This window comes from Onychostruthus taczanowskii, unplaced genomic scaffold (assembly GCF_017590055.1).
Source record: "Onychostruthus taczanowskii isolate IOZ18803 unplaced genomic scaffold, ASM1759005v1 scaffold69, whole genome shotgun sequence".
Lineage (NCBI taxonomy): Eukaryota > Metazoa > Chordata > Aves > Passeriformes > Passeridae > Onychostruthus > Onychostruthus taczanowskii.
The window spans coordinates 1863320-1876932 of NW_024504676.1; the positions used below are offsets into that span (position 1 = coordinate 1863320).

Here is a 13613-nt window from a genome sequence, read left to right on the forward strand (position 1 = left end):
AATTAGTGACTTCCAGAAGAGGGCTGGAATTACAGCTGCCTCTGGGTGTTAGAACAGCCTAACTGTGAAAAGCATCCACAATTTAAATGAAAACTAAGACTACCACTAGGAAATTATGTGCATCATTGAAAAACTGTAAGAAATAAAAAGTCAGAAACTTAAATATTTATGACTTTTATTTTAAACTGGTTTAATGAAATAAGAAACTGTAATACAGTAAGAAAAAGTAAAATTATGAAGCCATGCAGTGAAACAAAGCAAATAACTCAGTGTAGTCAGAAATTAGGATCCTGTAAATATCTAGAGTTTCTTTCTGAGCTACCAGATTAAAAATCAAAGCTAATTTGTGTAAAGACAATATAATTATTCCTGTGAGGAAGAAGAACATGTGATAGCAGAATCATGGCTTCTAACATAGTTCACATCATTTATAACATGGCAATTCACAATACCAAACCCTGGAAGAAAACAAAACCAAACAAACCAAGATACATAATGTGATTGTATGAAAACTACTGTCAATACAGTTTCAGAACAAAGTGGTAATTATTTACTGTAGTTACTGAAGGATTTGTACCAGTAAAAAAGAGAATGTGAAGGTTTGAAAAAGTATCATGAATAGAAGTCTCTCCATATTTCTAAAGCCTCTTCAAAGTGAGAAAGCTTAACAACAGGCTGCATAACCAAATGCTGCACCTGTCTGCGGTCAGGATTTGTTGGCCTTCCAGTGCATGGCTGTGTGCATGCAGCATTGTAATTTCAGCTCTATTTACAAAAGCTGCACTTGCAGGTATCTGCCCTTTCAGTGTTTGTTCTAATGAGCTCAAAATTCTCAACTGATGTACAGAAAGATGTCAACAATGTGGAAATACAAGATTAAACCAGATTCCAGTCTGAAAAAACAGAAAAGTGGGGAAAAATAGCAGTACCTCTCTGTGTCAGCTATCCTCCCCAGAGCTGGTAGAGTGTGAAATGTGACTTTGTAACTTAAAATATCTCACAAAAGAATACTGCCACATGGCGCTGCATTCCTCTGTCCCTACTCACATTTTGTTCATTTTGATGAGTTACCCCAGGATGTAAGGTTTGTTTTAAGCAACCATGTGTACAAGGATAAAACTTACTCAGCCCTTTCATAGCCAATGAGACCAATCACTTGCTGTTATGTCAGCAGTCTGTTAAATTGAATTTGGAATTCGACCATGTTTTCGTTAGAGTCACTGAAATTACATGTGCAAAATTAACAAAGTCTGGTCCCTCACTGCATGACAGAAATGCATATCCACAACAATGCATTGCTATGGATGACTTTGGATTACTTGAAATCCACTCCTGTGCAAAAGGCAATGAAGATTATATATACCATTTAAATGGAGTGAAAATCACCATGAGATTAGTCAAGATTGTTAAACAAACCCCTAAGTCATTCAAGCAAATTCTAGGACACAGCACAAGGTAAAACAGCTGTCCCAAATATACATACAGAGAAAAAGAAAAGTGCGCAACTGTTTGTATAATGAAATATATGCTGACCAAATATGAAAACTATATCTGCAAAACTATAACTGCTAGAGAATGTTCTTTATACCTGCTATTTATACTCCCTAGGAAACAGGTCTATTTGTGGTCTGCATTTATTGGTAAAGAATGATAGTTATGCAAAACTATTTTTAATGCTATATAGGGAATACTTGTTTTCAAAGAAATTTTTAAAAAAGTAATCTAGAAATGAGCACTCAGCAAGTGCAGATATACATGATACATCATACAGAAAATTCTGTAGCCCTCAGGACTGCTTAGAAAAAAGACATTATTTCCAACTACAGATTTTGACATTGTGTTAAACTATGTTTAAAGAAATCATGTCAAACTAAAATCCTAAATTAGACTATTTCTAAAATAGTGATTTAATTAGTTGAAATCAAAAGAAAGGCATAATTAGAATAACGTTAATATTGGTACTAATTACTAGCTCTTAATTCTATTTTTTAATTGTCCATGAATGGTAAATGCCAGACCCTTAAAGATATAGTAAAAAACATAAACAAGATACTACAAAACAAACCTCAGGCCATTAATTCTTTTAAATTCATTGTTCACTTACACTCAGAAACCAACTTCTGCCACATCAAAATGAAAAAAAAGAAAAGTGAATTCTTTTAGATCTGTGCTTTGATTGTTTCCGCAGTTAATCTTGTTTCAGAAACATTACTGCAAACACAGTAACACCCTAGCCACAGATGCAGATCTGACAGATCTAGATGATTTGAAGGCATCTCAGTTACCTGAGTATGTTTCATGAATATGTCCATGAATTAAAGTCATAATTTTATGAACTATGAATATACTAAATATCACTTCAGAAAGACAAATACCAACTAAACACTACTGTAATAGTGAAAAATGTGGCATGCAGAAATTTCAAGAGAGTTTATTGCTTTTTTACTAGTCATGTAAGAACTGTCTTTGAGGCTAATAAATATTATCCCTCTTTTACAGATTTGGAAAATGAGGCAGTGCATGTGGTATATCCCAGGGGAGAAAAAGTTTGGTATCAGATACAGCTGGAGTATGGCAGCAGCAGTCAGGGAAATACCCTGCTGGCACGTATCTGATCAAGGTAATAACCATCTCCTGAGAAATGGGACTGCTGTGACTGGAGTCACTTGGTGAAACTCTGCACCTAGTGGTATTAATGAGGATTTACTGGGGACTTCAGTGAGGCCACGAATTCATTCAATAAAGCTGTACAAATGCAAGTTGTACTATACACTGAAGTTACCATAGAAGTCTAAAATGCTCATGAAGGAACAAGCTACACAGCAGAGCTTGAATGTACTTTATATAATGAGATAACCACAAGGTACTGTAAATCCTGATTTAGGAGCACAAGTTTTCCTTTCAGAGTAAACAGGCTATGATAAAAATATCTTCTAAAAACTTCAGCTACCTTTCCTATATCTTCATATAGTAAATTAGCATGATGATACCATCATCTGCTCCTAAGAAATACTACAATATATATGTTAAATAATAATATTTCTAGAGTATGTGACATCAAAGTTTGCATCTTTAGTAAGTATTTTCTACAAAAATAACTGAACTTTATCCAAAACAATTATCCAACTGTCTCACTGACAAATCTTTACTTATAAAACCCAAAGAACCATCAAGAAAATAATCAAGCCCTCTTAAAAGGTAAATAGCAAAATATCCAACAAAATGCAAACAAAACAAACAGCAATGCTCCTTTGCAGCAACTGTCACAACTCTCCACAATCATATTCCCTCCAAACTAAAACTTGCTATAAAACCTTGTTTACTTCGATTTTATCCCTTAGAAACAATATGACCAGAACAAAACAAAGACCCTTCTTTGTGATTTTTTTCTGCTTTCATTTCGTATAACAACTGGGAAATGCAGCAGTGCATTGCCTCTTGGAGATGCCCAACACACACGGTGTTTATTAAATGAACTCCTCTCAGCACCTCTACAGGGACTGTAAATTTCAGACTTCTTTCTACCTCTACAGGTTTGAAGAAGAATCTGATTCCCTGAAGGGAGACACCATCACAAACCAAACACCAAAGGTGCTGTACTTAGAGTTCTGCTGAATCATTGTTTTCCAAGACCTCCAGTGGCAAGGAGTCACTTAAACTACCCCCTGAATCAATGGTGAAGTTCTGGCTTTTTAATGTTTTATGAGCATTCATGAACTTCTGGAGGTACTTGGAGGTATATAGCCAGTGGTGCTTCAAGACATCCTCCATCTCATAGACCTTGGACTGCCTGGCATTCATTTTTCGGAACCTCCTAAACAGTTTGTTTCCAGACTCATTTCCTTCACTTGCCCAGGCCCCAATGGACCCATCTCTTTCAATTATTTCAGGAACATGAGCAAGTGTTTTGTGGAAATAATTTGTAATCTTGCCCTCGTATCTGTACTTGAACTTTGTAGATAAGAGCTCTGCAAAACGCTGTGAATTGTAGCTATACTGGCACAGCAGTTCTGGGCACTCCTTGGCCGGGCATGAGGATCGCCACACTGGCTTCATCTTCAGATAAAGGTCCATTAGTTCTTTTAGAGCTTCATGCCTTTCCTCACACTTAATTAATTCACATACTGCCTCTACAGTCTCTTTGGACATGAGCTTTCTAGCAAAATTTCCACTCATCTTCAGCATAGGCTTCAAGTTCATCTTTTTCCTGAGGTGTTTGTCAAGAGTCAACTGCCACCTCTTCCTCTCCTCTTTAGACACATCAGGATTCTTGTAAAGTTCACCAATCTCCATCTGGAAAATCCTGTAGAATTCTGTTGCATTGCCAATGTCGCAGTGTAATGCATCTATGGAGGGAACAGTCTCAATAAAAGGTTTGGCTGAAACACCCTTCACTCTGTCACGGAGCTCATCAACAGACTCGTGATACGGGTTGGACCTCCATATTTCATATCGCTCCAGATTTTCAGCATGGCTCCTGGTTATGGAGTGGAAGACCAGATTCTGGGATGCCTCCAAGCGAGTTGCATCACACAGGGTACAAATATAAGTGGAACCTGAGGCCTCCAGCCCTTCCACTTCCCGCAGGAGTTTCTCATCATATCCTGTACCCCTAAAGACAAACCTAAATGTTCTCAGGATGCCTCCCATTTCAAGCAGCAGTTCACTGTTTTTCATAGCCTCTCTTTCTGCTATGAGGGGGCTCAGGATTGCTGTCAGAGTTTCATGATCTGATTCATCAGCCAGCATAAGGCACAAGGGCTTACAGCACAACTCTGAATTCGGCTTTACTTCCTCAAAGATCCTCTTGCTTTCATTCCCATGTGCTATAGAAATGTTCATGACTGTGAAGGAAAAGCGAACAGCCTTCTCTGGGACAGCAGGCCCACTTCCATGCTTCTCACTGACATCTCCCATTCCATCACAGGACTCTTTTACTACCACAGTGAAGGGGCCATTCAAATAGTCGTCCAGGTTTTTTTCTTTCATGCCTTCCAAGATCTCCTCTTCCATGTCCTTTAAGGCACAGACCAAGGCTGCATCATATCGGAATCTCTTTGCAATTGTGTCTACTGGGTAATCATCAATTGAGAGTGGCAGTCCTGATAGTCCATCTATAATGCCCACTTCTGTGTTAGTGGATACATTTTTTAGGGGAGGTTTCCACTCAAATGGGTGATAACCTGGTAGGAGGGCTTTTTCAGCAGTGCGAAGAGCATGCAAAGGCTGGAAGATCTGCCTCCCAGTGACAGCTTTTACCGTTCTGTACATTTTATGATACTGACTGCAGCTGAGAAACGTGTTGATTCGGATGGCCAGACAGACAGCAGGATGAAGTCCAGATCCCCTCCCTTGCATTATAGCCTCCAGTTCATCTGCTTGTTTGTGTTCATTTTTTGCTCTCAAAGCTAGCAGGAACAAAGTCATACATACAGCCTTTATATCACCACCCTCTTCTTTCTCGGCAAAAGCCTTGACTTGACGTTTCAGTTCCCTCAGACGATGTTTCTGAGCTCTCCTTGTCAAAGACAGGAGGTGCTGCCTCGGTCGGCCACCTTTATTGATGTAGCTATAGAGCTCTCCTTCTTTCATCTCCTTGTGGCCAGAGAGGTGTTGGCCATATTTTCCATGAGAGATTTCTTCATCACATTCCTTTACAGGGCATTTTATACTCAGATTATCAAGGATGTTCAGGAAGGATTTCACTGGGGTTACCAGATCAGTAGGAAAGCAAGGATACCAGCAGGAGGGGCAATAGCTGCCCATAACCCTGATACATTTAAGGATGCAAGTTCTGCAAAACAAGTGTCTGCATGTTGTTTCCACTGGATCTGCCAAAATATGATCACAAATCTGGCAAGAAATGGATTTAATGAAGTCTACTGGGTAATCAGCTGCAAGCAGCTTGGTGCTGAGATGTATATCCTTGCAATTGACAATCTCTTTCATTAAATTTTTGTTGTTTATCTGTGCTTGTTTGAGTTGTTGGTTCTTTACACCTCTGTTTAGCTGAGCGTGTTTCCCAGTGGTTTTGACACGTTTGCCACGTTGCACATGTGGGGGCTGGCTTTTTCTCTTGACTCCTCGTCTGGCAGTATGGCAGACATCACAGTTTGGGGAATGGGGTTGCCACTCCATTGTGCTGTTCCTAGGAAAATACACTTCACATAGAGTATTACTGAATTTTCTATGTATAATACTCCAACAGTTGTGACAAAATCGAGTGGGATGGATAGTGTCGACATCCCCTCGCACATCAATCTTGAAAATCTTAGCAATAAGATCTGGCCAAGAGGTTGCTGTTTTTTCTTTCTTTCTCAGAAGCCAAAGAGTTTCATCATCCACTGGCCCATGCACTGGGTAGGTTCTCTTGGAACAATCTGTTTTAAATGAAACCCCACAGATGCGGCAGAGTTGCTTCAGATTGTTCTGATGAGCTCTATTTTCTTGTGTTTTTGTGGCATGGGCATCTTCCTCAAGTCCCTGCCTATTGTCCGTTAACTCCATCTCTTCTTCTCTTGGCACTGCTTCATCTTCGTGCAGGATGATTTCTTTGTTTGAAGAAACAGCCTCTTCTGCCTGGTCTTTGTGTATGTGCTGGCTGTCATCAGAGGGTGTTTTTTCAAATGATCGCAATTTAAAGAGCTTGAATTTCCATTCTGAAAATTTTGTATATGTGTGCTGAAGTTCTTCAGGTAGATCCATTTGTGATGCCACTGACATCTGCAGTCCTACAGAAACCAGATCACCTGAGAAATAGAAAGATGTAAGTTAGCTTAATTTCCAAATTAAAAGGCTGTCCACTCAATATATGAGATGAATTTCCAAATTTATTTTGACTTTGATTCTGAGGCATCACATGTCTATTTGCTCACCTGTGCACCTTACATGAAGCCATTATTCATCCTGTAGTAAACATCCAAATCTGCCCCTTCCTTCTTTTGCTTGAAGGAGCTTACCATAAGTAAAGCTACTATAGACAACAGCATTACATTCTGAAAGTTGGTGAATTTTTTAATGCAAAACTGAACTAAGTTGGTGTCTGAAAGGCAAAATTTTGTGTGTTCATGCTATATTATCTAAATCAGCAAACCCACTGCTCTCATGTTCCTTTTTATTTCAGAATCTGGTCAGAAGTGTTTCATACATGGCATTCCACATGGGCAGAGCAACACATACCACTCAATCCCAGCATAGACTTTATTCAGGCCCCAGTTTTGTAAGGTACTTTAGCATGTGCTTAATGAGTACAAATACCTCCATTAAAGCAGGAGGACTGCGTCCTCTGTTGATGCAAAGCACTACAGTTCCCTGAACTCCAAAGGGGATACAGCAATGCATACTGGCTTCAGATTTGATAGTGAGAGAATATTTATACATTGTGTATTAGTCATTAATTTAAGTACCTTGCTGAGATCTCTCTGTAAGGGTTACTGGTACTGGAAATCTGAAAATGTCTGTGTAAATTTGACCCTAATTTTAGCTTTCATAGAGGTGTAGCCAAAAGTAATATCAATGTGGTTTCCATGGGAATATGGTATGTATAAAAATAAATACAAGACTTTCACCTCAAACACAGAAACTTTTTGCTACTGCATCAGACCCAGAAAATAAAATGGTATAGAAACAACAAGAGTGACTAACCTATTTTTCATTACCTGGCTATGAGAAGTGCACAAGGTAAACAAACAGTATAGAGAAAATTCAGTTATGTTTTCTGACTTATTTTGGTTTTACTGCTCTGGTTGGTGTGAGTAATAAAAATGAGGAAGACTGTACCTTAAGACAGTGCCCTAGAACTAGAAATTACATAGCTGTGATTTCTTTTACTGATGTTATTATCACTTAGTAAACCACATAACTTGCTAGAAATCTCAGTTCAGTGTCTTTTCAGAAGGTGTCCTTCATTAGGTAATGGTAATAATCCAAGTCATGGTTCAAAGTGATGATGCCCAGTGTTTCTGAGAGTATTTCATCTATAACCTTTCAATAAAGTATCATTTCAGCACAGCCCTTCACAGTCTGTTGGGAAAGGACTGCGTTCATTAATTAAGTTCCAGATCCAGAATAACATACCAGTCTGATTAGCTCTTTCCTGAAGAGCTGAGTTTTACTTTAAAATCATTCATTAGGCTTGGCAACTAAAATTTAGGTTTGTTTTCATCTCAGCTTCTCTTCGCTTCATCCCACCGAGAACAAGCTGCCCACACCACTGTCCCCATCTGCCCACATTGCCCTGTCCAGCTGCCCACACTCCTAAATATCTCTGTCTGCACTGCAGTCCCCTGCTGCCCATTGCTGATCCAGCCTGGCAACGAGCGTGCTTTATTCTGCTGTACAGAGATCTGTGAGGTGCAGCTGTGCACAGATGTATTCAGAGCATTGCTACTGTCTCACTTTCTTGCTGCATCTTGTGACGGACTTGGTGAAATTTATGCTCTGAGCAGTAACCCATTTCCCCTGAAAACTTCTGTGTTCCTACCACCTGCAGAGTAACTGAGTACCTAGTTGCCCTATACTGCCCACAGATGCTTCTCTTCTACATAACACCCTATGCAATTTTGTGTAATTTCACCATCATCAGCAGCACTTTCAGAATCTCTTAAACCATGAGTAATGCCTCTTCAGGATGACATCAAAGTCATTGTCAAGAAACAGCCAGCACAGCGTACATTTAATGCAAAATATTTAATGCTTCCTCTGCTCTTCTGACCCTTTGAGTAAGTGCCACTGCAGTGCCATGCTCATCTCCAAAGCCATGACCTGACTCTTGCTACTAATCACCAGCTCAAATGAATCCGACAGGCTTTACCCATGCTAAAGGAAAGTTCAAGCAGTTTTCTCTTTTCCTTTTTCATTCAACATGTCCTGGAAGAAATGAATGACAAAGATGCCCTCTCAGGTTACGAGACCTTCACCTTCTGCTGTGGTTAATTGCTGCCAACAGGCTACTCATCAAATGCTTTTGAATTGTCTAGCTCCCAGGCAGTCGAGATTACAGCAGCTCTCTTAGGAGAGCAAGAAATTTTCCCAGTGCTAGGAATATTTCCTGCTACTCATGCAAAATGTGCCTGTGTCCTGTTACTCTAGTTGGGGGTCATGCTGAACAATCTTTTCACCTTGCCTACCCCACTCAGATTCTTACAGAGAGAACCTCAGGCATGAATCTCCAGCCATGGTTATTTAATCAACTCAAACAGCTGTGTTTACTATCACCTCTTTTTTCTTGTAAAGGGAAAAGAAATCCCTGTTTTCTCCCAGATCACAGTATTTCATACATTTCTGAAGACAAGCAAGATTGCAACACTTTTCTTCACATCAAGGAAGACTTTGCTTTGTAAAAAGGCTCACCAAAATGAACAGAACAATCTTTGAAGTGAGGAACCACATATAAAATCACTGACCTACCCATTAAAGAAGGACAAGGAACCAACACTGGGATGTCCTACAAGCATCTGGGATGCTCTCATTAATACCTCTAGCCTACCTTCAGCTTGTTGTCAGTTTGTAGAGCTGCTGCTGTGCCTGCCCAGTTTGTTCCAAATGTCAAGCTTGTTTGCTGTCTCTCACGCGTGCTCTCACTCTTTCTGTGTTACCTCTGCTTTTTAAAGACACTGCAGTGCTGTTTATCTCACTTATCCTTCTCCCTCTGAGTTCCCCATACAACACTGGTGCTAACCACAGTTTATTTGAACTGAACACAATACAGAACTCTCAAATCCAGGTGGCACCTGGCAATTTATGAGGCTTAACCACAAAATTCATATAAACAAGGTCATCTTGTGTGAGACTCCTGGGCTCTGAGATAAGTATGCAGACTCTCTCTGAGGAGCACCTGCACTGTTTTTAACACAAAGTTTGCATTTAGCTTTCTTCTTTATAGTTTCGTAACTGGTTTCTTCACTGTTAACTCTCTGAGAGGAGAACGTAGTCTTGGTCACCTCGGTGTTCCACACCAAAGATATTTCATTGAAGACCAATGTCTCACTTCCCCAGCCAACCTTCTGCAGTTTGGGTGAATGACAACAGGGATCACAAAATGTCCGTGCTTCTGATACCAGTATTTAATTTTCACGGATATTACCTCTTTAGTAATCTGTATCTGGAATCTTGAAGGCCCTGAGCAGGCAGGACAAATCATCAATATAAAAGTTACATACTCATTGAGTAAGTGGTATGTATTACACCAGGTATGGGCCATAGGTGACCACAAACAGCAGCCAGTAGAGTCTTTCCTGAAAGCCCAAGAAGAAAACCTATGCTTAGTTTCCACAAAGCAACTATCTCAAAAACTGACTCAAAAGTGGAAAGGCACTGTCGTAAAACAGCACCCTGAAAGTAAGTTTTCAGTCTCCACACACAACATTGTGCAAAAATTCTAGTGATCCATCAGGTCCTTTCAAACACAAACGTAAGTTCATGCTCCAGGCGTAGGAATTTGCAACAGCAGAAAAACTGCATAAACACCCAGGCATCTCCCTTTTTCCAGAGACTTTGTGATCCTGCAGGACTCAAAATCCATTTCTGACTTACAAGCTTTTCCCTGAGAAAGTGGCTGAGGGGGGCCACAGTGCTTACATTGCGACTCAGGATCTCCCAGTTAATGCTCTGTCTCTTACCTGAGAGCATCTAATGTCAGCCAGAAGAAAAATCAGCAAAAGTTGTAATACTTGACATTTGCTATAGCTAAAATAGGTGAGAGGACTCATACTCTTTTATCTACTCTGATCTTACAAGGTTTTCAGTTCTCAGAATCATAGAAGTCTCTAGGTGGAAAAGGCTCTTAAGATCATCAGGTCTAACCACAAACCTAACACAGCCGAGTCCACCACTAAATCTTTTCCCTAAGTGACACATCCACATGTGTTTTAAATATCCCCTTGGGATGGTGACTCAACAGCTTCTCTTGCCAGCCTGTTCCAATACTCTTCAACCCTTTTGGTGAAGAACTTTTCCTAATATCCAATCTAAACCTCTCCTGGTGCAGCTTGAGGCTATTTCCTCTTGTCCTATCATTTGTTACTTGGGAAATAGCCTGACCCCACATTGGTTCAATGTCCTTGAAAGAAAGGCAGTTGGAGAGAGCAATAAGGTCTCTCCTGAGCCTCCTTTTCTGCAGGTTAAACAACCACAGCTGCATCAGCTGCTTGTCATAAGACCTGCTTCCTAGACCCTTCACCAGTCTCATTGTCCCAGCAATGTCTTTCTTGTAGTGAGAGGTCCAAAACTGAGTACAGGATTCAAGGTGCAGCCTCACCAGTGCGCAGTACAGAGCAACAATCACTGCCCTGGTCCTGCAGGCCACACTATTGCTGACTCAGGCCAGGATACCATTGGCCTTCTTCACCACCTGGGCACTGCTGGCTCATTTTGAGCTGTCAACCAGCACCTCCAGGTCCTTTTCCAGCCATTCTGACTCAAGCTATTCTTGTTAGATGATGTCTTGGAGAAGTGGTTAGTCCTGAGTCTGTGTGCTACACGAGAGGCTAACAGCACCTGCAAACCAGTAAAGATTCATGCCGAAGCAAGTAATATATGGAGAAAGGAAACAAAGTGTTTATGGAATATACAATGCATGGAGAAAGTAAAAGGGTTTAGAGACAAATGTCAGTATCTTTACTCAGATTCTGACACACACAAAACCCTAATATGAAATAAATCCCAATCAGAAACATCTGAATGGGAGTGTCAGGTTAAAGTAGAACAGAAGCCCTAGATGTCATTCCAGGCCAAGGCAGTGTGGGACAAGGATGTCATGGCTGAGGCATTTCTGGACATCTGAGAACATTAGATGGCTAGGGCCTGAGCTCACTACTCTGCTGTTTTGCCCGAACTTCCTAACAACCCACCTATTTTACTATTCACTCCTTAGCACTTGGAGAGACCTTTAAAAAAAAAATACCAGGTCGAGCTGCAATGCCAGATATCAATCAAAATCACTCTCTGCAGTCACAGACTGATTTCCTCTCTTATCTTGAAATGGCAGGCACAGTTCCCTGACAATGTGCATTGTTAGGATTGAGGAATTTGAGGCTCTTTGCGAAGTTTAGCAGATCTCTCCCTCTGGGGTGCTTATTCAAAACTTCACTCGGGTGGCTGGCTGCCTGTCCCGTCCCCCCAGGAGCCTTTTTCCCTTGCAAAACCCCACTGTACAGGCATCAGCTTCCTTATCAAAGGAACCACATGGGCATACAAAAGCCTAGTCAAGTGCTTTTCTTCCAAGTACACAGGAAATCACCTTGGAAAAATATTGTCTCTTAGGGATAGAGCAGGCAGCTAAAGATTTTAATTGATCTCAAATTGCTACAGCTTTGGGCATGTTTTGTGTCCGTAAGAGCACAATTGCTGAACAGTTTGAGCTGCACATATCGAGTACTGGAAAATGTTTTCCCTGTGCAGCTGGCACCACCGAGTGGAGAAAAGCATTTTTGCATTTATTTCTGTTACAGCGTGGAAATGAATACGTGATAATGGGCCTAAGACTTACAAATCTGGAAACCCTTCTGAATAAAATAATTAATTTATTCTTGTTCCAGATAAATTCCTTGAATTCTCAGTTAAAATAGGTTGGACATCACTGTCCTTGACACCTTGCAGATTACAAAAAAAAAAAAAAAATAGTATTTTTCAGACATACAAACCCCTCCATCTAAGGATATCTGTTTTACAAAGCCATGCAGTGACAAATTTCCTCGTTTTACAGCTCATGAAAGCAGCATTCAGTATGTTCACTCGGCAGGAGAAAAAGGGTCGTTCTGAAATTTGTCCAGTTGTCCAGGAGCAGGTCCACAAAATTTCAATTTATTTATTTGTCCTTAATGTTGTTATTTCTTTATTGTGATTCTTTGGAGCCCTGTCTGATAGCCCATGTGTTTCTCTTTCCTAACTCTTTAGCTTCCTGGCAGGTCCTAGCAAAAAATGTAAGTGTGTCTTGGGCACCAGCAGTGTCTGGCATAGCCTTGCCTTCATGAGCAGCGCCCTGCAGAGGGAGACAGGCGCTCTAGCAATGGAACGATCCACTGATTTCCAGCTCCCAGGGAGCATGGCATGCAGACAGAAACACTGAAAATCCCCGGAAAATAGTGGGAAGAGTTTGTTGGATTTAAGTGTGTGTTAATCAGAGATTCTTGCCAAGAAAACTCCCTAATGCAACCATCCAAATTCCCCTCGTTCGTTGCTACGGAACTGAATCTGTCTGTGTTCGCACTGTCCCGGTATTTCACTTCCTTACAATTGCCCGCTGTCCCGGCCACCGGGAGTGGTTCCCCCCTGCTCCCGGGAGGCAGCGCACCGGCCTCGCTGCCTGCAGGAGTCCCCACGGCACAGCTGGGCCGGGAGAGGAAATCGTTCCTCAGGAGCATTTGGCAGGCATTGACAAAGGGCTTTTTGGCGACTCCCAAGCCATGAGCACACACAGCACCCCCACCACGCCCCGGCTTTCAGCGCCTCGTCTTTAACAGCGCTCAGGGCGGAGCGGAGCGCATCCTAATGTCTCTTCATAGAAGCATCAGCAGCGCGGAGAGAACACGGCCGGCAGGAGGATCCAGCCGCTGGTGGTGACAGTTCTGTGCGTGTCGGGGACAGGGGACAGGGACCCGCAGCTCCCTGGAGCC

General features: G+C 41.2%; 1 protein-coding gene across 1 annotated transcript; it reads right to left on the minus strand.

The window, feature by feature from the left end:
• Positions 1-3600: 3600 nt before the first annotated feature.
• On the minus strand, positions 3601-6705 carry RAG1 (recombination activating 1). The gene has a single exon (XM_041421128.1). It carries the CDS (start codon positions 6703-6705, stop codon positions 3601-3603), a length of 3105 nt encoding a protein of 1034 aa, XP_041277062.1.
• Between the last annotated feature and the right edge of the window lie 6908 nt (positions 6706-13613).